Source organism: Emydura macquarii, unplaced genomic scaffold, assembly GCF_026122565.2.
Source record: "Emydura macquarii macquarii isolate MOO-44397 ecotype Brisbane River unplaced genomic scaffold, CSIRO-AGI_Emac_v2 contig_2473, whole genome shotgun sequence".
In the NCBI taxonomy this organism is placed as follows: domain Eukaryota; kingdom Metazoa; phylum Chordata; order Testudines; family Chelidae; genus Emydura; species Emydura macquarii.
This window is the reverse complement of record NW_027132610.1, coordinates 6,207,013-6,233,615: the sequence shown is the minus strand read 5'-3', so window position 1 is coordinate 6,233,615 and position 26,603 is coordinate 6,207,013. Positions and strand designations below refer to the sequence as shown.

Below are 26,603 nucleotides of genomic sequence, written 5' to 3'. Positions count from 1 at the left end.
TTAATTTCTGAGACTAATAACGATACAAGCACAGATTTCTCAAAATATTCAGCTCAGTCTGAAATACGTTGTATTTATTTATCTCCTTTATGTTTAATTATGCATTTTTAGTTTTCCAGCAGTTTACAGATTGGTCTTTGGTCGTTGCTGAGCCTTTGTCCTTCACCAATTCTTTTTTCCCCCCATTTCAGCTGATAAGTGATGGCAGCATGGTCTATGCAGAGGCATTATGGGACCATGTGACTATGGATGATCAAGAGCTAGGCTTTAAAGCTGGGGACGTCATCAGAGTTCTTGAAGCTTCCAACAAGGACTGGTGGTGGGGAAGAAATGAGGACAAGGAAGCCTGGTTTCCAGCTAGCTTTGTCAGGGTTAGTAACCCATGTCTGTTTCTTTTGTACAATGATGGCCTGATTCACCATTGCATTACTGAAGCTTTACGCCGGATTTGTTTTATTTTGTTAAACGTTGCTGTTCTCGATTAAGCATTCATATCATCATGTCCCTGTTTCATACTGAGTGCCCCAAATTAAAATGAAGTGCCTGATTCTCCACTGCCTTGCATTTGCAAGAATGTAATTCTTTAGACCCACTTTTCACAGGCATAAAAGATGACATAAAGGACACGGCAAAAGAGAATCAGGCCCAAATATTTGTAATCTACTTGGCCACATTTTACAGTCACTGACTCACGGGTAACCCTTTTGAAATCAAATAGAAATGAGGAGAGAGAACCAGTTCAACATTATCATTACAGTATTATTTGGATTGTGTCTCATGGAGGTAAAGGAACAAGCACAAATACAAACCAAGAGTGGGCAGTCTGTACAGAAAGAGCACAACAGTTTTGGGGGTGAAGGTGGGGACCACTGCTCTCCCTAGCATTCCCTTCTGATATTTCAGGGATTTCTCTGGTAAAGTAATGCCAGACCTGTCAGCTCCATCTTTTGTGGCAGTTCTGTCCATAATGTGAACACCTTATTCACAGTTCAGCCAAGAGTCCCATGACTGTACAACTCTGGAGGGATATGTAGGTATGGCTGTATTGTAGTATTAATTTTATTACAGTAGCCGCTAGAGCAGGGGTTCTCAAACATTTTTTCTGGGACTCCCTTTGAAAATATTTCGTGCTGGGATGACCCACCCATGCCATCTCATCCTTACTTCTGCACTGCTGCTGGGGTCGGCACTGCCTTCCGAGCACCCAGCCAGCAGCCGCGGCTCTCCAGCCGCCCAGCTCTGAAGGGCTCTGGCTGTCAGTCATGCACAGGGCTGACAGGCACAGCTACAGCATGTGTGGGGGCTGACAGCTCGCCACCCCCCATAATAACCTCACAACCCTTTGAGGGGTCCCAACCCCCAGTTTGAGAACTCCTGCGCTAGAGGCCACAGCTGAAATTGGGGTCCCACTGTGCTAGGCGCTGTATAAGCAAATTGTCAGAGACAGTCCCTGCCATAAAGAGTTTACCATTTAAGTAGGCATGTTGAAGAAAGAGTAAGTGAAAGGAACATTGTTATCTCCATTTTACAAATGAGGAACTGAGGCAGAGAGATTAAGGGTAAAATTTTCAAAAATGCCTAAATCACTTAGGCTCAGGGATTTAGACATTGTAACGTCAAGTAAACCAACACCTAAATACCTTAAAAAATGTGAGCTTCAGGCACTCTTGAAAACATTACTCTGTCCAAGATCATATTCAGAGCTAAGAGCAGAGCTGTGGAGCTGTGGCCATTATACCAGATCTTCCTCATCACAGTTCAGTGATTTAATCACAAAATTGTCTTTCCTCTCAGTTTTACCACTTGTGTGTATTAGGTGGATAATGAAGTTGATGGGACTTTAGTTTAAAAATGTTTAATCTGACTGCAGATAAATGTATTTTTAACTTTAAATATCAGTGTGAGTATCCCGTTTTTTGGGAAAGAAGGATTATTGGGGAAGGGAGAAGTGACTGTAACTGATTACTTCAGATCCATGTCATCCTAATTTGACATAGAAAGTAAAGCCACAATTTATTTATCTGGGTTTTGCCAATGAGTGCCCACTGCTCATGGCCTCTCTAATAAATGTGCACTTCTGTTAACTGGTACATGGCAAAATATATAGGCAACACTATACGATGGCCCTCGGAAACTATAGTGATGAAGGTCATATAGGTACCTAAAAAGACAGAGTGGGCCCATTCCTGAAACCTTTACATGAGTAGCCCATTGAATTACTCACATAAGAGTTACATGATAGGCCTTATTGTGGAATCCTATTTATATAACCTAGGAATGGGGACCAGTTATATAATAACAATAATCAGTAAATTTACATTATGAGCCACCTCTATTGTAATTAAAGAAAGTTTGTAATAGTTTCAACTTTTGTTTTTGTTACACCGTGCTGCCCTACTCCAGTTGTCTTTTCTGTTATGAATACAGCTACGAGTTAATCAGGAAGAACTATCAGAAAACTGTGATAGCATCCAGGATGAAGAGCAACATGCAGACACTAGCAAACATCGCCAAAAAATTGCTGAAAACAAGGATCAGATGAGAACCAATGTTATACAGGAAATAATGAACACGGAGAGAGTCTATATCAAACATCTCAAGGACATCTGTGAGGTACAGTGTCAAGCCATAGAGCATTCCACAGACCTAATTTGAACAAACATCCCTTATGAGTGAAAACTTGAGCATTTTTTGTTGTCAGAAGATTCATAATTGCAATTCTAAGACTGTCAATGAGAATACTCTCTTATGCAATTCTAACACTTGTCTGTATTAATCACCATAATACACCACTTCCTTTTTTAAAGAACACTTCATTTTGTACCTGTCAACAATGCTTTGCTTTTCCTGACTGCTGTTTCTGTGTTAGGGGAGAAAGTCCAGCTTACTTAGAATTTGCTCCCACTTTGCCTCAGTAGGTAACTGTAAATCCATGTAATAGTATCTATTTACAAATCAGTGACTGAACATTTCGAAGGTGGTCTGAAAAGGAAAAAATTAAAAATTGGGTTTGTACTTTTTTTCCCCTGATCATTTATTGTGTAGTCCTGAATTTTTTTAAAAAAAGATTCTGCTTGTTTAAACTGCAGAAATATCAGTAGTATCAAGACTTACCCTCCCTGTTTTTTGCTGGGGTTTCCTTGGAGGAGCAGAGACCTGCAGTAGAAGGTTTCTCACACTTTAATTGAAGTTTGAACCTTTAACTATGAACTTTGCTCTCTCAAGTGTGGGTTTGTTGTTTGAGCTAAACTGGTAAAAAGGAAGCAGTGAAGAGCAGTAAACAGCCTGACAAAAATCCTTTCTTTTTTTCAGTTTGTTAGGTTTCATTTCCTTTCTGCTTGTGATGTCATAGTCCTATCAGGCCTTCTTTATACATTCTAAAGAAACAAAACAAAGGCACAAACCATTTTTTCTTTGCAGATCATTTTTAAAAAATGTTATTAAATGTCAATTCATTGAGCAAGGTCATCATTAAGATACACTTTTTATCAATGCCAGAGTAAGTGTAATTAAATCTTATACTTCAGGGCATAAGCTATAAAAGGTCAGGGAGGAATTTTTACCAATATGTGTATCTCTGACACATTTGGCTTGGTTCATGGTGGGTGAATTTCATCTTCCATTGACACATCAGGTATTGGCCAATGCTAGAAGAATACCAGACTGGGTAGACCAATGGTTTTGAACCAATATGACAAATCCTGTGCTGCTTTATGAACATAACAATTTATCTCCATAACTTGTCCAACTGAATTGCCGTCTGTCTTCTGACTAGCCCCAAGATGCTTGCCCCTTTTGCCATTTCCTTTTTCAGGTACCATTTTGTTGCTCCAGTTCATAGAATCATAGAAGATTAGGGTTGGAAGGGGCCTCAGGAGGTCATCTAGTCCAACCCCCTGCTCAAAGCAGGACCAACCCCAACTACCAATTTCTATTTAGGTATTTTCTGTGGAGGGTGTGTATGTTTTTTCTAGTGATGCAGTTGTACTTCACAGTCTGTGGGAGCAATCAGCATTAACTTTCACTGGCTTAACTCTGTTGCTGAGATACACCTGTACATACATTGATGTCGGGAGGAGCTAGAGTTTTCAGGATTTGGCCCACTGATATTAATTCTTAAACATCACTAATCCAATTCATCTATAGCTCTTTTAAAAAGATGGCGTGGCTGTGCATTTAGTGGATCAGTGCTAATGCATATGTTTTCCAAGGGGAGTAAATACTACCCATGTTCAGCAAAGGGGGCAGAGGTGACTCTGTTCTCCTAAGCAGAGTGAATCACTCATGACTGTGCAAACAGGTGAGTGAGGCTGTTGGTGTGGTTACAAGTAGGTCTGAGGCTGATCCAGAGTTACAAAAACTGCACAGGAGATAGCTTCCTTTGTGGGAGCCTGTGCACCAAAGCAATAGGGAAAAAAACCAACTTGGCTTGCGGCATTAACACTCCACATCTCCGTTAACAGGCAGGAGGTAGGGACATGCATAGTAGTGCCCAGCAGTACCCAGAAACGGTATTCCACAACCCCAAGAGTCTGCTTGATCCTAGTTACCTCACTGTAACCAAGCTCTTTGGTACTACCAGCTCACAGGGAGATTTGGTAGCAACATGCCTGACAGTGTCCAAATGTATAGACCTGGCAATCATCCTCTAACCTCACAGTTTAACCTCAGTGCTCACATGTACAATAGGGTACAACACCTGGGTATGTGCAACAGATGCTTTCTGCAGCCATTATAGCATACTGTATCCCATTCTTCCCACTGTGCGTGTAGTGGGCTGGTGGTTGTCCTTCCCCTTCTGGCTCGAGGGAGGCCACTCTGCCTCACTACAGACACCAAATGGCGGGACCTGTTGCCACCTGTGGAGGGCGAGGACCCCCAGTGGGCCAGTCTCTATTCCACCCTGACCCCACAGCCCGCCGGGGACATCAGTTGGCGGCTCCTTCATGGAGCCGTAAGCACGGGCATGTACTTGGCGTGGTTCACCCCTCTCCCCACACCTGCTCCTATTGCGGCGTGAGGGAGACCCTGGCACACATTTACCTTGAGTGTGCCAGGTTGCAGCCCCTGTTCCAGCTCCTCCAGAACCTGCTGAGGTTCTGGCTGCACTTCTTACCGCACCTGTTCATCTACGCACACCCCATCCGTGGCCCCACCATGTCGCGGGACCTCCTCATCAACCTCCTCCTCGCCCTGGCCAAAATGGCCATCTACAAGACCAGGGAGAGGAGGTTGGCTGGGGGGGGCGCTCTGTGACTGTGGGGCCTGCTTCTGTTCCCTCGTGCACTCACACATCCGGGCAGAGTTTCTCTGGGCAGCGTCCACTGGCTCCCTTGACACCTTCCGGGAGCAGGGGGCACTGTCCGAGGTTCTCTGCTTGGTGTCCCATTCTGGTTCCCTTCATTTCAATCTGTGACCCCCACGCCCGCTCCTTTTTTCATTAGTTGTCCCACGCACTTAGTTGTTTCCTGGGTCCAGTGACTCCTCCTCTTCAGGGGGAGGGACCTTTAGCAGGAGCCCGCCCACTTCCCAGGTTACAAATAGTACAGTGTTTTGCACAGCAGATGTTTGTTAACTTGCCTCCCTGCTATTTGTTGATTATTTGCCTCTCCATCACATGTAGCAGGAGCTGGCCACTTACTTCAGCAGAACCCTCATCCTTTCTCTTCCTCCTGGCTGCACAATTGTTTAAATTATCTGCTCTTTGGTATTGAATGCAGAGTAGAAGTTACTTTAAGTGCATTGTGGGGTTGGAGCATTGTAGCAAATCTACTTAGAGACTGAGACAGATGTACTGAACTAAGCCCATATATTGCATGTACAGATAGATATAAAGAGAGATAAATATTGTCAATGGAGCAGTTGGGTATTTAGGTAGCAGTAATTCCAGTACCAATAAGGTCCTGTCCATGCTATAGATTTTGCCACGTTTATGCAGCATTTAAACACAGTAGCACCTCAAGCACCTTATAACAAGGTTTAATCTTGCCTGTGTGGCTGGGACCAAACCCTGAAATACCCAAGTTAAGAAACCATGCTGTAGCCCTAGCAGAGATGATCTTTAGATTCTGTTATTACATAATTTGATCTCATCTGCACAGGCACAAACTCTGTCATAGCACAGATGGGGCAGTATAACTAATAAGCATTGTGACAAAACTGGCAGTGGAGGCTCTCCTCCTACTTGATTGGTAGTCATAACAAGAAGATGCAAATCTGTATTAGATATTATGCAAGTGCTGACATTTGGCTTCCTGACTAATCCACTCTACTGTGAAACAGAAATAGGATTGGGAGAATCAGTAATGTAACTGTTCAGACCAAAATCTGAATTTGTACATCCAGTTTTGTAATGAATACAACCTTGAAAGCAGACACCCCAGAATCTAACCTTGGAAAGCAGAATATCAAATTGAGTTGCCTTGTTCAGTACAAATCCCATTTTCAAGTTCTTGATCTCTTTCAAATTTGATTCAAAGAGGTTTTCTTGTTTTATTTCCAGGGATATATTCGGCAGTGTCGTAAACATACTGGCATGTTCACCATGGCTCAGTTAAACACCATTTTTGGAAACATTGAAGATATTTACAAATTCCAAAGAAAGTTTCTGAAAGATCTTGAGAAACAGTACAACAAAGAGGAACCTCATTTAAGTGAAATAGGATCCTGCTTTCTTCAACATGTATGTCATTTAACTCATGAAATAAACAAAATATGATTAGAAAATGTTAAACTACCATGAGGAAGACACTTTAGTTAGTGCTGATCATATGATACACTATTTGGGGATAATATTTAAAATCCCCTTTTTCCACATCCACACTTTTAGTAGGCCTGTTTTCTTGTAGGTAAACAATCTTTTCATTTTCATAGCTATAGTGGTCCCAAGGTCCCAGATGAACAGGACTGTTTCCAACAGTCACAGATTAAAATTTAATTACAGGAGTCTTCATTGATTTTGTTCTATGAAAACTACACCCAACATCTTCCAAGAGAAAATATTAATCAGGGGTGATTGACAAAGGTGGGAAAAGAGTCACATATCATTGCTAGACATCTACATAACCTACAACTAGTCTTGAGAACAAAATGTTTGACAAATAGAAATTTCACCGAAAAATGCATTTTTGGGAGCTCCAAAACTATTAATGAATGTGGATCAAACTTGCTGAATAGTTTAGGCTGAAAAATACTGATTTTTTTTTTTTTTTAAGTCAAAACATTTTGCTTGAGAACAGCATTTTGTTTTCAAGTTTGGCCAGTTTAAAAAAAGCAAAACCAAAAAAGGGTGGAAAACCCAAAAATGATCAAATTGAAAAACTAAAAAAAATTTGAGACAACCCAAACATTTCTGTTGAAATTTTTTCAAGTTTTCGTTCAAATCGAACTGGAACTGGATTATCATTATTATTATTTTTAACCAAAAAAATCTATTATTTGTTCAGTTCTACCTGCAACCACAGCAGGTTTCCAATTTCCAAGGTTCCTCAAAGAAAACTCCTTTTTAAAGTGAGTTTGATTATCATGATTTTGTGGAGGCCTCTATTCCAGTGTTCATAGGAAACTCCTTATGACTGAGAGTCACAAATCTGGTTAGCATAAAGAGATATTTGGGTTTTTTTTCCATTTCAGACAGCAGCAGCCACTGCTGGCTAGCACACTCTCCTGCAATTCACATGAACAGGAATTACCCCCATTTACCAGTTGCAGAATAGATTCTCCTGTGTTTTTTAAATAGATTGTTATTCAGTTTGGTGTCATTTAGCAAACTGTCTAATTAGTGTAACCAGAAGTGTTTTATAACTTCAGTATCGATGTTTGGTTTTGTCTTTTTATGATGAATGTTTTAGCTAAAGCTTTGGTTTTTCTTTATAGCAAGAAGGTTTTGCCATCTACTCAGAGTATTGTAACAATCATCCCAGTGCCTGCATTGAGCTTTCCAACCTAATGAAGCAGGGCAAATACCGTCACTTCTTTGAGGCCTGTCGCCTGCTTCAGCAGATGATTGACATTGCTATTGATGGCTTTCTCCTTACACCCGTTCAGAAAATCTGTAAATATCCTCTTCAACTTGCAGAATTACTCAAATATACTACCGAAGAGCACAGGTGAGAGAATTAAAATGAACTATTTTAGACCATAATGCTACCTTATTGCTAAAGCATTCTAAGATAGAGTTGGTTAGGCAGGGGATGACAACCTGGCTCCATTAAGAAATTAATTAATTAATTATTTTGTAAACCAGAGTTAAAAAACACCAATGATTCCAAAGGGAAAAATGAATAAGGGATACATATGGGGAGAAAAGGGAAATATTAGAAAAGAGAAATGTCTTTGGGTATGTCTACACAGCAAAGAAAAACCTGCAGCTGATCTGTGCCAGCGACCGGCTGCAAGGCTGTTCATTGCTGTGTAGACTTCCCTCCCACCCCGCAGGGTCCTAGGGCCCAGCCAGCCGCAGGCTTTTCTTTGCTGTGTAGACATACCCTTTAAGAGACAGAAGAAGGGAAGATGGTCTTAGAGGAACAACATAAACTGAAAGTGTTTAGTGGTATTAAACATTGAAAAATGTGTTCAAGGGGAAAAAGGATACTGAAAAATCCTTATGAAAAGATGTAGCTAGATACTGCAGAAAACAAGTGAATTGAAGGGGCAAGAGAGGGGACAACCAATATAGAAAGACTAAATAATTTTAAATCATTTTATAGAAAAATGTGGTGCCAAAATATATTAATGAGAGATATGCAGATTATCAAAATTAATTGTTACTGTCGTCAGTGTAGGAAACAACCCTTGACATAGGCACTTACTCAGGCAAAACTCTCTGTGACTTTAGGACAAATACTGTTTGACCCAAAGGTAGCACTTAATATTTTTGGGTGATCTGACAGTCACTCATGTATATGGATCGTCAGTGTTGTGGTTACCTGACAGCCAGTTCAGGAAATTACCATTTCCATTGCTATTACTGCACTTTTTCTTAGCCCAATAATCTCTTTTCCAGTATATATTTTTCCCAGGTGATGCCCATGATTCAACTGTCTTGGATTTTTATTGGCAGTTTTGATGTCTCTTTCTTTTTTCAGTTTTCCCCTTCAAAATTTCTTCAGAGTCCTCACAAAATTCACTTAGAAAATGTGTATCGGTGCTTTGCGGGGAAAGAGCCCAAGGGCTTCCCTTGGTCTGAGCGGTTTAAGCTTGCTCTCTAAATATACAATAGAACTGATGCTGAATCATTTTCTCAACTCACCATGAGGATCCCAGTTTATCAGAGCTGAGAGCTGGTAACCAAAAATAGACTTTTCTTTCTTCACGGAATCACAGTTGGTTCTCTGATTGTCTCACAGTTGGTTGTAAATTACTCAGATATTGAAAAGCAGAACTCCTCATAAGTTTATTTTGCCTCCTGAACAAAACAGGCAAGAGATCATGAAGGTAGGACTCTACAGAGTAAAGCAAATCACCGATTTGACAAAGGAGTTTTCTATTTGAATGGTTGATGATACAAAGAAAATAGTACAGAATGCAAGTCCTGGTTTCAGCTGCAAAGCTGTTAGAAACAATTTAAGTGCTAGTGTAGACCAGACATAACAGTTTTCAAAATATGTTCAGACAAGCTTTATTTAAATATGCAGGAAACAAGGTGTCTTGCAACAGTGTTGGAAACAGCTAGCTTGTAAACCATTTTTAACACTGATGCAGCTGTACCCAAAAGTTAAAAATGTGTACAAAATACCTAAGTATAAACAAGACTTTAGTAAAATGTATGAACAGAAAGAGAGAGAAAGACACTTAATCCTTTAAAGTGGATGATGAAGTGTAGACCTTTATGGTAAGTTTCATGGAATGTAATACAGAATTATCTCCTTTCTGTAGAATACTGAACCAAACTGTAGAACTTAATAGAGAATTAAATACCTGCTATAGTTCTGTATAAATCTCATCAAATTCCATAGGTTGGTATAAAAACTCTGTGGAAAGATTATCATTCTCTATTAAATTACATTATTGTAGTCATTTCTATAAAACCCTATTTAATTAATATTAGCTTAATCCCTATTAAATTCTATAGAACTTTTCCATAATAGATAAGAGAGCAATAGACTGCAAAACCATCTACAGAACCATTCAGCTACATCCATTGTCATCATGAAACTTTACTAGGAATTTAATTTTGTTCCTTCTGATTTCCTGCCTAGTTAAATGATGAATTAATGTGTACTGTATGCCAGTGCACACTTAGTAAGTGGGCTGCCTGAATGTAATTTAAACTACAGTCCGTTCATTTAGTAAGTAAGCAGTCAATCAGAGTTTCTGGTGTACACTGTATGAACCATACTAAGCTGAACTGAGACCAGAGGTGGTGGGGGAAAGGAGGCAGGCAGGGTCACATGCCCCACCCCAATTTCTGCCTTCCATTTAGCACATAGGTTTTCAAACTGTGGGCTCAAGGGGCACACCCACAGTTTGAAAATCAACTCCTCCTGCCAGGAGCCAGCCGATCAGAAGCTGGTGGGAGCTGTTCGTGCCCCTGGCTCGCTGCGCTGTAGAAGCCAGGGCACTGGCTGGCTGCCAGGCAGCTCTCCCTGCCTGGTTCCTCAAGCCAGGCTGTCTCTGCACAGCCAGGTGCTCCCCAGGCAGGGTAGGCAGCACAGCTCCGAGGAGCGCCCCTGATATGTTCTTGCCACTCCCTTGAAGGAGATTGGCACCAGCTGTCGACACCCGCTGCAGCTGGTCCTTGCCCATGGAGCCTGGCTGCCATGAGATGCTCCCTGAGGCACTTGTTCACCACTACCTTGGCACTCCTGGCTTTGCTGCTGCTCCTCTGCCCAGAGGCGACACATGGGGTGGTCACGTGTTCCCCAACCTTTAAATTGTGCCGCCCTCCACCATCAAGAGTTACTCGTCATCTCTGACTGAGACCCAACTAACTGGCTTTACTATGAACTCATGAAAAGCATTGTTATGGGCAAGATCTTTGTGTACGCTTGGGCTGTCAGAAGTTAAAGGGTGTTTTATCCTGCCCCAGTCCTCCAAAACCCTTTTTGTTATAAAATCCAGAGGCCAGATCGTGTGTTAGTATAAATCAGTATAGCTCCATTGAAGGCATAGGTAAAAATAGCCATCCTAAGTACTTCCCTGGGCTAATTTACTTTCTGAATAAATTAAGCTTTTATCTTTAAAAGTTTATGTTGCAAGGAAAAGGTTCCATCTATGAACCAGGGCACTGAGTGAGCAGGATCCCAGCCTGAAATAATCTCTCATGGGCCAAGATCTGCAGCATTTACCTTGGGAAAAATTCCCATTGAATACAATAAGATTTTTAGCTGGCGGACGTAGTGCAGAAATTATCCCAATAAGAGAGATGGATTATTGCCATTCACCTCCATGGTTATTGCCAATGCTTAATTTGCAATGAAAGAGGTGCTGGGACTCAAGCAATTTTTTTACTTTCATAAGGTAAAAAAATTGGAGGTGCCAAGGCTATGAACTGCCAAGCCCAGAGGTGCTGGTGCTCAGCCCTGGCACAAATTAAGTACTGGTTACTGCCACTATTCAACTCCTTGGTTAACTCGGAAGCCCCATGATATCAACTTGTATGTGTAGGTGTTTCACTGCTGGTAACTTTAGTAGGATCATCCAGTAATAGTGGGCCTGTGGGTTGAGCTAGCCCAGGGTATCACCAGCCTCCCCCACACTTTCTGTTTCCCTCTCTTCCAACACACAAACATACATACACAACATAGCCCACGCAAAACCAGTCAGGTTGGGTTTCTTTTTTGTTTTGTATTTTTTGTTTGTTTTTTGGGGGCAAAGAAGGGTAGGAGGTGGTGATTTTTTCTTTTTTTTAAACTTTAGTACTTTATTTCAAAACTAGTTATTATTTTTCAAATGTCCAAAAATGTATAAGGGGCACCATAGGACAATTAACAGAGCTTATAGTCTGTCAGTAAGGGCACATGTTACACAACAAGTGACGGTCCTAGACAGACCAAAAAAGGGGACCTGAGATAGGAAGGGCAAGGGAAACAGTGGTGAGATCATGTGGTCACTCAGTAAGGCATGTCCACCCTTACACTAATGGGATCTTGTTAGTGTTACTCTCACTTCTTGTGTGTGATGTTGCAGAAGTGAGTTTCTAGCGAGGATTTGAATAAGGAGAGAGAGGTGGAGAGGTGAACGCGCACATCCAGACGTGTGTAGGTGAAAGGCAGGCACATGTGAGAAAATCTGCATCTCCAGTGAAGGAAGTGGAGGGGACAACCAAGGCTGTCAATCTTGCCCCTCAAATACCTGTTTCTTTGTAATGCCCCAGCCTGTCAGCAGCCATTAATCAATCCCTCTTTCTTTCATTTCTCCTTCTTTGTGGTCATGACCCCTCAACTCACAACAGCTGGGAAGATTTCAGCCACTCATCATCCTCTGTATCCCTTCATTGGCCTTTCTAAAGAATGATCCTTGTACAAGACAGAGACGGACGTTCCTCTCAACGCCTGTAACATCTCAGCGAAGCAGCAGGGGCACTCTAACTGTGCTCCCCTTATCAAATCACCCCAGCCCCATGCCCCACTCCCAGCTACTGGGGAGGAGGGAGAGGAAAATATAATCTAGAAATAAATTATTAGAGAGAACATCTTTTACAAAACCGAATCCCAGCTATAAATAAATTCGGGTGAAATCCTGTCCCCATTGAAGTAGAGCCTGGGTATCATGCCTTAGGTTTGATTCTCCACCTCCTTGTTCTGTGTGTAGTAATTTACTCCTGTGCAAAGTAGGTGATATGGCAGCATTGAATTGTGTAAATGACTATACAAGATGAAAGGTAGTGGGGAATCAGGCCCCTCAAGTTTAAGAACTCTGGTTAGGGGGATAAATTGATACTGTAGAGAATCAAACTTCAAACAGTCAGTTACCCTGTGTTTGTGTGTTATATCCAGTGCATATCATGTGTTTGAAATCTGCTTCTGTTTTACAGTGATTATAACAATATAAAGGCAGCATATGAGGCCATGAAGAATGTAGCATGCCTGATCAACGAGCGCAAACGAAGGCTGGAAAGCATAGACAAGATTGCACGCTGGCAAGTGTCTATTGTTGACTGGGAGGTAGGTGTCACTCTACCATTTTCATGAAATGTTTAAGATTAAAATGTGTCATGTATTTAAATGGTCTCTGGGAGCATGTTTCTTTCTTTCTGGTGCACGCATTTCATGTGGTCCTTGTTGAGTTAAAAGTCGAGTTCCTTCATTTGCAATGGCTCTGTTACTCATTATCTTGTTTCTTCCTCAAAAAGAGCAATAGTTATAACATGCGTTCGTATCTTTGAGATTACAAAGATTCTGGGTTCTTGATAGTTTTACACTAGGGTAACTCCATTGACTTAAGTGAAGTTACTTCTGGTTTACACCAGTGAAACTCAGAGCAGAATCATAGTTTTTGTGAAAGCAGTTTTGTCTACATTTTATATTTATGGATTTTTAAAAGGTTTCTTGAAACAGAAGTACAGTTCTGTCTGTCATGTGACAAATGCTACAACAATTATAATTAGTAATATGATGATCTCTTTAAAAAGTGTGTATTTATTTATTACATGTATAATTACATATATTTTAGGGGCAGGATGTTTTAGCCAGAAGCTCAGAACTGATCCACTCGGGCGAACTGACCAAAATCTCAAAGCAAGGCAAAAGTCAGCAAAGGATTTTTTTCCTTTTCGACCATCAGCTTGTGTTTTGTAAGAAGGACCTGCTGAGAAGGGACATGTTATACTACAAAGGTCGGATAGATATGGATGAGATGGAACTTGTGGATGTTGAGGATGGCAAAGATAAGGATTTTAACATTAATGTCAAGAACGCTTTCAAAGCTGTGAATAGAGCAACAGAAGAGGTTCATTTATTTTGTGCAAAAAAACAGGAGGATAAGAAAAGATGGCTGGAGGCATGTGAAAATGAAAGGCGAAGAGTGCAGGAAGACCAAGAAATGGGTGAGTGCAACGATTTACAGTGCAGAGGCAGGTGTTAAATCAAAAGGAAAAGTTTCTCTCCTTCTTGGCTCTATGCAAAGGCGTTGTCACCCTTTTGGGGCAGCTGTGCCTGTTTACCAGACACAAACTTCAGCTATACAAGCAAGAGTCTGCTATTTCCCATTCAGTTGTGTCTGCTCTGTGATCCTGAGGCTGGGGCTTGGAGTGGCTGTGGCTCTATGGCGGGTTACACCTTGCACAATTCAAAAAGCAGAAGGCAGGGTGAGTGCACTGACTGTAACACAGACTCCTCATCCAGGGCAAAAAACTGTCCCCTGCTGAAAAGCTTTGTGCAAGGAGCTTCTGCAGGGAGGGGGAAGGAATACTCACTATTTGGTCCTGGAGCAGCAATAAAACTGCCTCACAGCCATTTTTGTAGCCCTAGAGCTGCAGTAGCTCCTTACTCCCCATTCTATGGCCTTCCCCTGCTCTCCCACTAGACCACCCCCCAAACAGGTATGCAGCGAGAGGCCCATAGTAGGACTCCATGTAGTTCTGCTGGGTTACTGGGGCCTTCCACAGCTTCAGAGATGTGAGAAAACTTACCTCATGAGGGGGCACTTAGAGTGCCAATAACAACAACTTGACATACTCGTACTGAGGGCTAGTCTACAAGTAAAACACTACAGCAGCAGTGCTGCAGCACTTCAATTGAGTGCCTATGCTGACAGCAGGGGTTCTCCTGTTGATGTCATTATCCACCTGCCGAATGCAAGAATTCTTCCATCGACCTAGTGCTGTCTGCCTCGGGGGTTAGGTTGTCTTACCTATATCATTCAGGGGATGAACTTTTCACACCCCTGAGCTATGTAGCTGGTTGACCTAACTTTTTTGCATAGACTAGGCCTTATATGTGAACCAGTGGTTGTCAATCACTTTCCTAAAGAACATTTTATTGTAAAGCCAAGAGGTAGTATCCTTAGTCTGTGCTACCTATGTAGTATAACAGCACCTAGTGTGTCCAGGAGCCCTGCATGTGCACATCAGTCACAGGCCACTTAGTACGGCCACCAGCCAAGTTACAGAGGAGGAAAGGCCTGATCCGAAGTGAGGAGGGAAATGGGTAGGGTCCTGTATGCCTTACATTGGATAGGACCTTGCAAATCCTAGTGCCAGCTTTGGGCCAAAAGGTATCCTGTGTGAGAGTGTGTTTGGGATTTTAATTTAAAATTAATCTTGTTTCATAGTTTAATATTGGGCATAACAGCTTCAGTTTAATAAGGTCAGTGGAAAAAAATTCAGCAGAATTGCACTGAGAAAATAGAGACATAAAAGAGAACAGGAATAATAGGAAACATAAAACTGATTTTTACATTCCTAAGGCAACAGTGGGAGGAAAAAGTCCCAGTGTGTGTGTAATGTATGATGGCTGCTCTCTGTTATGACATTTATCTTTAAGTGGAGAGAGATCAGATAACTCATAAGTAACATTCTTTAGGACTCAAATGGCTTTAAATGACAGCAAATTAAAATCCAAAGTGCTCTGAATGTGATTTCCTGGATGACATAACTCACAAGTTCTTAAAACGTTAACACGATTATTGCTTCGCATTCCCAACCCATCCATAAAATAGGAGTAATCTCTAGGTACACTGAGGCCAATTCTGATCTCACACCGGTGTAACCTCATTGACTTTAATGGACTTCCTCTTGATTTACACTAGTGTAATTGAGACAAGAATTAGGACCTTTGTGCATGTATTATAGGTAGTGGCTGATGTCTCTTAGGCCATTATTTATTTTCATGTGAAGAGACTCGATAGTTTAAGGCTTTGATGTTGTTTTTTTCTTCATTCATGAAAATAAATGTCATCAGTGATCAGTCATCATTCAACAACAAAAACATCCTCTCCCCTCCATCACACACACACATACACCAGCTAATTTTCCAATGCCCACTTTAACTCTCCTCTATGTACCAGATACAAGAAGCCAAGGGCAGCTGGTACCCAAAATAAATGATGACACTGAGACAACTAAACTGCCCCCAAACCACCCTGCAAATTAATTTCTCTATTCTCCCTTGCTCTGCAGTGCACTGTGAGCCTAAACTCCCCTTGGACACCCCAGCTATTGCTTTCAGAAGCTGCTTCTGCACAGTATGCACTCACACCACCCGTGCACACACCTATCACTGCTGGGTCCATCTCCAGACTACTGAATATTAGCCCAACGGTGTTCTAAAACAACATGTGCATTGCGGAAGAAGGGCTGACTGGGAAGCAGAAGAACAGTGGATTTGAGGATTAATGTAGAATCTATCTCATTTATCACAACAAACCTACTCAAACTAGCCCCAACTGTCCATGGAATGAAAGGGACTGTCCTAATAATAAGTAGACAGTCACATCAAGGATCAGGGATTCCTTGTTTACAAAACAAAATACAACATCCCCACCCCACTCCTGGCCCCCACTTAATTTCCCAATTCTCATCGGGCCTTAGCTCCATTAATCCTGATGACTGGCCACATTGCAGTTAGGGATTTATGAATTGGATGGGGCAAAAGGAGAAAAACACCAACCTTTGACCTTTCCAAGGAGCCCTTCTGAGGTTCAGTTAGCTTCTCCACTTCAGGTTTATGAGCCGGGATCTGAGCTCTTTACTGTTGTAGCAGTTCCTTTCTGGAGGTTCCACAGAAATGGAACCAGAAGAGTATGCAGAACAGCCCAAATTCTATGCAGTGTTGTTGTAGCTGTGCAGGTCCCAGGATATTAGGGAGACAAGATAGGTGAAGTAATGTCTTTTATTGGACCAGCTTCTGTTGGGTAAAAAACCAAATAAGCTTGAGAAAGCTTGTCTTTCACCCAACAGAAGTTAGTCTAATAAAATAAATTACTTCACCCACCTTGTCAGCCTAAATTCTACACATTTTGGGGATTGTGAAGTGCGGTACTGCTGCTGGCAGAGTTGTGTACAGTTTGTCAAAAACTCTTAGGTTCGGAGGAGAGAGGGAGAGGGTTTGGAATCTTTGAAAACATGTGGGTAATGAGGTGCTAAACCTTCCCCCAAAAGTAATGCTGCAACAAAAATAGCCAATAAGAAGTCTTGAGATTGATAAGATGAGGAATTCTGCTCTAAGGAAAGTTTCAGCAGCCACATCCTCAAATTTTTTATTCTACGTGTTCTATTTGAATGTATAATCTCATGAAAACCAAGCTGTGGCAGGGGACACTATAATAATGACGATAACAATAATAACTTTATAGAAGGCCTGATCATGCATTTCTTGCAATCCCAAAATTTCCATTATGTTCAATGTAAGGACTGCAAGATAGGGTGTATGGAGCTTTATATCTACAAAACATTGTAGAAACATTAATTAGTGATATGTTTAGCAAACAAAATAACTGAATAGTAAGAAAGAGATCTTGGGAGTCATTGTGGATAGTTCTCTGAAAACATCCACTCAGTGTGCAGCGGCAGTCAAAAACCTAACAGAATGTTGGGAATCATAGGAAACGGATAGACGATAAGACAGAAAATATAATTTTGCCTCTATATAAATCCATGGTATGCCCACATCTTGAATACTGTGTGCAGATCTGGCTGCCCCATCTCAAAAAAGATATATTGGGATTGGAAAAGGTACAGAAAAGGGCAACAAAATTATTTCCATATGAGATGAGATTCCATATGAGGTGAGCTTGGAAAAGAGACTATTAAGGAGGGATATGACAGAGGTCTAGATGGACTATTGGTCTGATCCAGTATGGCCATTCTTAGTATTTTCTATAATGTTAGATTCATAAATCCAGCTTTTTATGTCACTGCATATATGTGTGAAATCTAAGCTGCTGTCCTTTATCAAAGACTGATATCCTTTATCAAACATTTCAAACGCTTGTTCAGACCTAGCAGTACCCTGTGTTATATAGGTATCTTATGCTATAGAAGGGATGGTTGAAATTTAATGTCCAAAACCACTTCATTTGTGTTGATTTGCTTTCCTGAGTCTCTGTGGCTTGGATCTTTTCTCCATTACCCAAGAGACTTGGATTGTTTTCTAAAATTTCACTTTTTTGGCATAGTTGAACACTGTCCTTTAGCTAAAGCTGGTAGAAAACCTCTGATATTCTGAACCTCAGGTTTAAATACATCTTGTTTGATTTTGTAATTTATTGTGCTGGAATTCAGATGAAGTCTCTAATTTAACTATTCAAGGAACAATAAATCATTCTTCAAATTCTAAAGCTTGAATAACTAATTCTATTTTCAAAGACATTTCAGTGGCGGTCAGAGCGTCCCAAACCATATCCAGCTCTTCTGAGCCATTATGAATGCTTGCTGGGAACTGGCCACAGCCAGCATCTCTTTCTCCAAAACCACTAATGGTAGACCTGAGAAAGCAGTCTGCTTCCTGCTGCTGCAACTTTTTTATTTATTTGGCTGCTTTTTTGTCCCTGGGAGGAGAAAAATAATTGAATAATTACAAATGAAATAAAAGGAATATCCAGTAACTGAAAGAGTATGGCCAGATTATACTAAAAACAGTCACCAGAGAGAAATAACTCCTCCATAAACATAGGTCAGACAGTGTAGGGAATTCAAAATAATTGAAAAGTGTGAATGAAGAGCAGAATGGAATCCAAGGGACTGCTTTGTTGGACCGTCCGGCTTTGGGTTGCAGCACTTTTCAGTCCATTGTATGCACATGAATGGAACAAGAAGCACCACACAAACACCCTTTTAGTTGTGCTAACACAACACATTCATGTGCCACAAAAACATAGTTACTAGATGAATCCCACACAAAGGGAGATGGGACTAGAATGTCAGTACTTCAACTCCAAAAATATTGTCCATTTGATGTAAGGAAAAATTCCTCTAGCTACCCTAGCAGCAGGTGCCTTTCCTCTCGGTGAGCCAGCCTCACTCATCATATTGCAATCTCTCATGCACTTAACCCTGGTATATCACAGTGAATTGTTAGGTTGGACCATACTACCAGGTTATGTGACACTGACCATGTAAGTATGTAAGCAAGTAGGTTTAATATCCCTCACTACCCTGACATGCATAATACATGCCAAAGAATGCTACAAGCTCATTGTGCAGTACATCAGTTAAAAGAAAACACCACCTGCTTTGTTCAAACTGAAAACGTTAAGTTTTGTAAAATGCCAGTTTAACAGTGACAGTTTGAAAATCATTCATATTCTTAGAGGGGTTTTTCAGCTTTTAAAATATACATCTTTTCATTAAATTTGGATCACCATAGATAAGATGCATAACACAAATACAGTAAACACAGGCACAGCAAATATTGGAGTGTTGGTCTGAGGAAAACGGGTACAGTTTTCTTTTTCAGAACACGAGCAAGATGATGTCTATAAATACTGTGACGGTGCTCTTCTCTCACCAACTTTATATTAATATAACTCTGTTGACTTCATTTAGTTACCCTGGCTTACCTCAGTGTGAATGAGAAGAGAATTAAGCCTTGTGTTTATCTCTCCTTGCAATCTTCCTAGGTGCTAATTTACTTTGTTATCTCTAATGTAGCTGTCAGAGTTGTAAAATGACATATAGCTAGTCAGTTTTCCAATGACCACCAGCTGGAGATCCTGAGGAACATAAGTTATTTCAGCACAGGGTTGACATCAATGTGTGCTCAAAGAGACAAATTATGATCCCAGTTATGCCAATGAAATGCCAGAGTTAAACTGGCATTTTAAAAAGAGTAAAATTTGGGCCTGTATTTCTCAAAAACCTATGATACATTATTATTAAGAATTGTTTAAAAATCACTAAAGTATCATTTTAAAAAATAGTGTTTGCTCAAATGTTTTTTAATTTCCTATCATCAAGTAGTAGATACAATATCTTAATACTGATACCCTCATGTACTTTAAAATCCAGGAATGGAAATCTCAGAAAATCAAAAGAAGCAAGCCATTCAAAATGCCAGAAAGTCAAGGCATGGAAAAATTAAAGGTGGGTTTAAGTACTATTGTAAGTTTTTAATATGTTATTTAATATTTCAGTATTAAACTTATTATGAGAAATAATATTCAAATATATAGTCATTCTCTTTGATCCTTTGCAAATCTCTTTTGTAGTTAGACTTTCTAAAGCGATATTATTTAACATATATTTCAACTTCAAAGCCCTTTATAAGCCCTTACTAAATAAGCCCTTACTAAATAATCTTCACATACTCCTTCAGATAGGCAAGTTAGTATTATCCATACCTAAAAGAAGATAGTGAACAGAGAAGATGAGTGATTTGTTTAAAGGCACAGAGGGTCTCAGTGTCTTAGATTGAATTAGAAACTTGGTAGTCCCAGGTTCCATTTCCATGTTCATATCATTCCACCCGGGTCCTCTCTAAAATTCTATAATGTTGATTTAAAATATTCTTTGGACCCAGATTTTGTTATATTCAAAACAGAAAACACTAAATCAATGCGGGTGCTTTGTCTTTGTTCAAATGCATCAATGTCAAAATTTTGATCTACAGTTATGAGAGCTTCTTATATGCATATTAATATGTAAACATATCTATCGAGTGAATGGTATGTTATAAATTGGGCCAGGTTTTCAGGTCCATGGCTGTAAAATACTGATCACTATACCCAAATGCCAAAGTCTGAGAGCATTACCTTGGAAAACTGTTTTCATCCAAAGTGCCTTTTCTTCATCAGTAGCAACATTTTACACAGTCTTACCCAGCTATTGCTTTAAAAGGCAAAGTGTCTGCTACATTAGCCATCTTTCCTCTTAAAAGCATGACGCTCCTACACGTTCCCTGGTTTTGTGAAACTACTGATGATTTCTGGACAATATTGTAAAGGAATTTGAGGTCGTACAATTATTTGTTTTTTACCCAATCAGAATTAAGACCCAAATTAGAAAAGTGGAAAGTCAGATATGGTGAGATCTGATACTACGCCTATTGAAAATGATGGCAAGATTCAAATTTAACTGAGAGCTGCATTTGGCCCACATGCTCTGTGCATTTCTGGGTTGATTACTTTGTCCATTTGTCTCATACATTTTCTTAACTTTTTTCTTCGGCAGGTATAAGTTATAATGGATGTCCCGTGCCCCCTCCACACCAGAGTTTACATCCTATTCATCAACGCCATATCACTGTGCCTACCAGCATTCCACAGCAACAGGTCTTCGCCCTGGCAGAACCCAAACGAAAGCCATCCCTTTTCTGGCACACCTTCAACAAACTTACCCCATTCAAGAAATGAGAGGGCTAAAGTCATTGGAAGGACATTGTCTGATGCAGAGATGTCTTCCTGAGAAGAACCTTTGGGGCACAGTTGAACTTGTTTGAGTTGGAAAACTGTGAATCCTCTCCTTTGGAGGGAAAGACTTAGGCTCTTCCTGAGCCAAAAACATCACTTTTGTCTAGAAGGAAAGTGAAGTTCATGAGGTTCTGTGATGAAGTATCCAGATGGTTCTGAAGTAAATGTTGACGTGTGTCAATAAGCATTACTAATGAGGAGCACCTCACTTGGTGACAAAAGGCAAATTGCTGTTATTCCATAATAGCAGCATCTTTTTAGTCGTACTGAATTACTGGTAAGATTATTTGAACATTTCATTTTTCTTAATATTGAATTGATGGCCAAATTTAGGATTAGAAAGGAATTCTTCCCTCAGGGCATATTGGCAGCAGACTATAGGAGAATTTTATCCCTCCTTTTGGATCACTGAGCAGAGGTCATCCATTAGGATCAGGATTGGACTTGTTCTTGATGCAGAAACTGGCAAAGACCTCTACACTTCATGTCTTTTTCAATGTACATTTGCCAAATGGCAAAAGGAAGTCGCACAAGGCCTTATCTTCGAGGTTAGAACAGAGACATTTTTTGACTCTATACTATGGAGAAATGAACAAAAAAAAATACTGCAAGCATTTATGTATTTACTGCATACAAGGAATGGAAAGAGGAAGGACCTACTGCATGATTCTTTCCAAACAAGATACCATACTGCATGCATATATGCGTTTCCATATAGATTTGCTTACATCTCCTGTCCTGTGAGACTCTTCTCTGCAATTCCAGTATGCCTGTATTTCAATATAAAAATTAAAGTGTTTTGTTTTTTTTAAACCAATGATGATAATGTGAACATAGAAAAATGCAACATTCAGGAACCATGAGAGACTACTGGCATTATATAGCTTTGTTTATGTAATTCATACTTTAAATTCCATACTTCATACAACTTGATCTGGCAAATGTCTGAACTATAACAAAAGTTTCCATCAAGTTCCTGAAGCTGTCTTTGATACTGTGCCTCTTACACATCAGTCAAGTGACAGTGGGTTTTTAGTACTTCAGAATGTTAAAGAGAAGATGCAACCAGTATGTACAAAAGAATTCAGTGGAATCAGAAATGGGCTTTGATGAAGAACCATCAGTTTCTCTTGGAGAAGGATGACTTCTTTTTTTGTGTGTGCTAAGGTCAGCTCTGGCTAGGATCTGTAGTCTGTGGTTTGCATTGCCCTATTTTGCTTTGCTTGTGAAATGAAGTTGATTTGAAAGAATACCTTTAAAAAAAAATCCATCCTGAGAAAATAGGATCTTGGAACTGGCAGCACTGATGATTTTTCTTAGCAATCATGTGCAGTTCTCATTAATGCTAATGAGAGTTGTCAACATGTATGGAGGAGAAAGACTCCATAGGTTTCAGCACTGGTTTGTAAAGGATTTATTTCAAATATTTTACTCTTACATGATTTGTATGCTGCTGATTAGGGGCATTATCTAATAATAAAGGTGTTCCAGGAGTGTTCTTTGGCAAGTAAACTACAGCCTTCTTGGTTATGAATGTGTAAAAATATATGAAGAACAAATAACAGGCTAATGGCCAGGCATCTTAGCAACAATGTAAAAAGTCTTATTTTAAACATGTATTTGTTTACTCTGCTATTGTTACTCTCTCTATTTTTACTTGTAGCCAGCCTTGTAGAGTCCAAAAGTTGGACTGTAAAATAATTTAATAACGGTGGTAACTCTACAAAGCATAAACAAGCTCACTGGGGATGCACACCAATTGACATTTGTCAATAGATGTGTTTAAAAAAAGTACACTTCAATTTTTGATGGACATATATATGACCTTTTACTAACAAGTGGTTTTAACTTTGAGTGATGCATTTTGAGAACTGTACATTTGAAATGCCTTCTGTACATAGCTCAGCGATAACTGCAAAGATCTGCTGATGCTGACCTGAATTGTCCAGTATGTGGTGAACCTTAGTGCTTGTGCTTTTTTCATATTTATTAGTCGAGAGAAAACCTGAAATGTTTGAGAACTGCTTCATGGCAGATGGAAAGTCAGCAAAACAACTTACTGTTTTGGTTTTTTTAATGTCTGTGTAAAATAAGCCTCCTCCTTTCAGATTTTTTAAAGATAATTCTGAATGTTCAGGGTAAGTATAAGGACTACATTTCCGGATGAAGGCACCTAAACTTGTGCTCCCCCTAAAATGGGTAGCCATTAGAGTTTGAGAGGCACATTCGTGGTTATACACTTGTTTTAGATAAACCTATTCCATTCCAAAAGTTAGTTCCTGGGGCAATATTGAAAAGCAAATTAGATTTCTGAATGTACTTACTGGCATATGAGTACCCACAAAGGCTCTTCCTCACACAGTAGTGCTGGTGTCTTAGCCCTGGGAAGGCAAAGGTTTGAATGTGCTTTTGGATGCATGAGTTCCTTTCTTCAGGAGAAATACATTCCTTTCAGCAAGATGCAAAGCAAAGCATTTCATGATGCAGATTATTCAGGACAGGTTTTATGTAAGGTACATTGCATATGGATCTGGTTTATTTACCATCTTCTGTGTGTCTTTTCATGCAGTCTAATCTTGCACCAGGTGGGAAAAAAAGATCAATATGGCATGTTTATGTACATTTTATTGGCTAATTTATTCATACGTGGTCTAAGAATGCGCTTGCTTGATGGCAGGAAGACTGATGAAATATCACAAAATGGGACAACTTAGACTCCATCACAGGGTTTTGAACAAACCATACTTAAATACTCAGTTACATTATCCAACAATCAACCTATTAACCAGGAATTTCAGTATAATTGTAGAGTCTTCATGGGAGAATAGTTGCAAATTAAATGTGATGATTAATAGTTTAGCAAAATTTACTTTGAACAGAACTTTAAGTCATTGTCCTGCTCCTGATGAAATGGAGTTTCATTTGCATATCAATACAAAAATCAGAATTCAATAGCTATTAATTTCCTCCCACTTTTCTTTCATATTCTAGTGCAACAACTAAGCACAGCTGTGCCTCATTTAGGTAAAGCACATCCTGGGTCTAGCCTTCCTTATTACCAATTGAGCAGAAATTATCTCAAACTTTTAAGCTTGAAAAGCATTAAAACATAATCTTCCTTGAATGTGTTTCCATTGGGTTACGATAATGCCAAACCATCATTGCATCTAAGAATTTTAATCTTACTACAAAATACGATTGTTTCACAAGTGGCTTTTGCCATGCTGAATTTCACATTGGTTTTAACAGCAAAAAGCAGTGAAAGAGTTTAAAGATAGAATACACAAATATTCCTCATTTATTTTTTTAAATGATCATAACTTGGAGTTTGAGCCAAAGTTTCTTAGCCATAACAAATACAGTACCTTTTATTGATTGCCTTTCTTCTTTTTCTGTGTCTGTGGCATTTGTATTTGCGAGATGCCTTCTGAATGATCTTGTAATTTAAGACTATTTGTTGTAAATATTAGAGATAACTTGCATATGTATTTTACTTGACAAATGTTTTTGTAACATTTTATCTTATGTACATGCTTTGTGCATCTTAACATTTGTGTGCTGTACACATTGCAAATCAAGTGTCATGGCTACAGAACAGATGAATTGGCTGTTGACAGCTAAAGGACAATGTATAGGACTGTTGTAACCTGATGTGTATTTGTTCTGAAGTAATCAGTGTGTTGCAGGATTTATTTCTGCTCAGTACATTGTTTGTCAAAATGAGTCTATTTTCTGGAAATGAGTACAAACCTATATTCAGATTATTTTATTCTCACTGTATGTTTTAATTAAATAATGTACAAAGCTGAAATTTCTCAGCAGTGTTTGTCTTATAAAATTATATTGTGCAGTTTTTAGAAATGTTGGTGGCTGTTTTTATTGTCTTTTCACTGGGGTTTTAAATACTTCTAATGTCCCATTTCTTGAGAGTAAAAATGTCATGTCCTCCGCTATTGGTTTTATGATTGTACCAATGTACACAGCGTAGCCTTGACTAATTTTAAACAAAACCACCTCAGTTTGACTCCAGAGTTTAACTCAGAATCAAGAAAATATTTTAAACCTGCTTTTGCCCCAGCCACATGCATCTACCATCCTTGCTCCTTGCCAGCTTTCATCTGACAGACAGTATCTGTAGTCGTCCCCATTCCAAGTCAATGTAAGTGTTGCGTTTTGGGGCACTAATGAAATTGGTGCTGAACACAGGATAGCAATTCCATTTCACACAGCTTTTGAGGTTTCAAAATTTTCCCTTCCACGTTGGAATAAAAACAATTTTTGAATATTTTTTCTAAAACAGAATTATGTCAGGGGAGGCGTGTGTGTGCACGCATGTACGTGCAATAAGCTGGTGTTTGGGCAGTTGGTTGAGATATAGGAGACTCAGCTTCAAATCCCTGCTCTGCCTGAGTCAGAGCAGGTTTTTCATCCCAGATTACTCTGATTAAGACAGAGCAGGAACGTGTCACAAGTAGGCAGTGGGCAGTCTGACTTAGTGGTCAGAGCAGAAATCAGGAGTCAGCGCGGGTCATATACCAGGAGGTCAGAGTCCAAGACAGGCCAGAGAGCAAACTGGGAATCAGGTGTCAGGAGGCAGGCAAGATCTGCATGGACAACTTCCTGTTCCTGTTCTTGGGTTAAATAGAGTCTGGGGCCCAATCCAGATCTCCAGGGTTCCACCAGTCAGAGCCCAGAATTGCAGTCCTCAGTTAGAGGTCAGCTGCTATTCTAGCTGATCTTGGCAGGTTAGGACTGCCTAGCTCATAAGAGCCCTGTGGGCCAGGGTTCAAGACCTATGGTCCCTGACAGGACTTGAGTATCCCACATCCCTAGCCAGCAGGCTACAGAATGGAGGGATAGTCTCTCTCATCCAGAACCAAAAAAAACTTTTTAACAAAATTACCACAAAATGTTTTGTCTTTGAAACAGCATAGGTCACAGAAATTTCATACCAAAAATGTTCTGACCTGCCCTTATTCTGGCAGAATGGTAGGGCCTGCAAATTCCTTCCCCTCCGTCTCAAAGCCCGAATCTTTGACTTCCACTATTTGGCTGTCCCAGAAAATGAGAATTACATGGGCCTTTCCAAGCCGGCATTGAAACAAACAGATTGTTTGTTAAACTGTGTCGTTTCTTCCATTTTTACCAACTGTGTAAATAGCCAACAAGGATACTCTTCTTAAATACCACGCTCAGGTGGCAGTCCCAAGGTGCTATTGTTGTACACAGGAAATGTATAATAATAATGTTCTCTCTCCCTCCTCTCCTCACCATCTTAGGTGCTCAGATCCCACATTGAGGTAGGTGTACAATAT

General features: G+C 40.0%; 1 protein-coding gene across 6 annotated transcripts in view; it reads left to right on the top strand.

The window, feature by feature from the left end:
- SPATA13 (spermatogenesis associated 13) overlaps positions 1-25,149 on the top strand; it is a 181,996-nt gene extending 156,847 nt beyond the window's left edge. For all 6 annotated transcript variants that reach the window (XM_067562884.1, XM_067562882.1, XM_067562883.1 and 3 more), the window contains 8 exons: positions 192-371; positions 2,428-2,613; positions 6,503-6,682; positions 7,876-8,108; positions 12,977-13,106; positions 13,615-13,987; positions 19,889-19,963; positions 21,050-25,149. In XM_067562884.1, coding sequence (XP_067418985.1) covers positions 192-371; positions 2,428-2,613; positions 6,503-6,682; positions 7,876-8,108; positions 12,977-13,106; positions 13,615-13,987; positions 19,889-19,963; positions 21,050-21,231 — 1,539 coding nt within the window. In that variant the 3' untranslated portion in view covers positions 21,232-25,149. The remainder of the gene's footprint in view (positions 1-191; positions 372-2,427; positions 2,614-6,502; positions 6,683-7,875; positions 8,109-12,976; positions 13,107-13,614; positions 13,988-19,888; positions 19,964-21,049) is intronic.
- Positions 25,150-26,603: the final 1,454 nt, after the last annotated feature.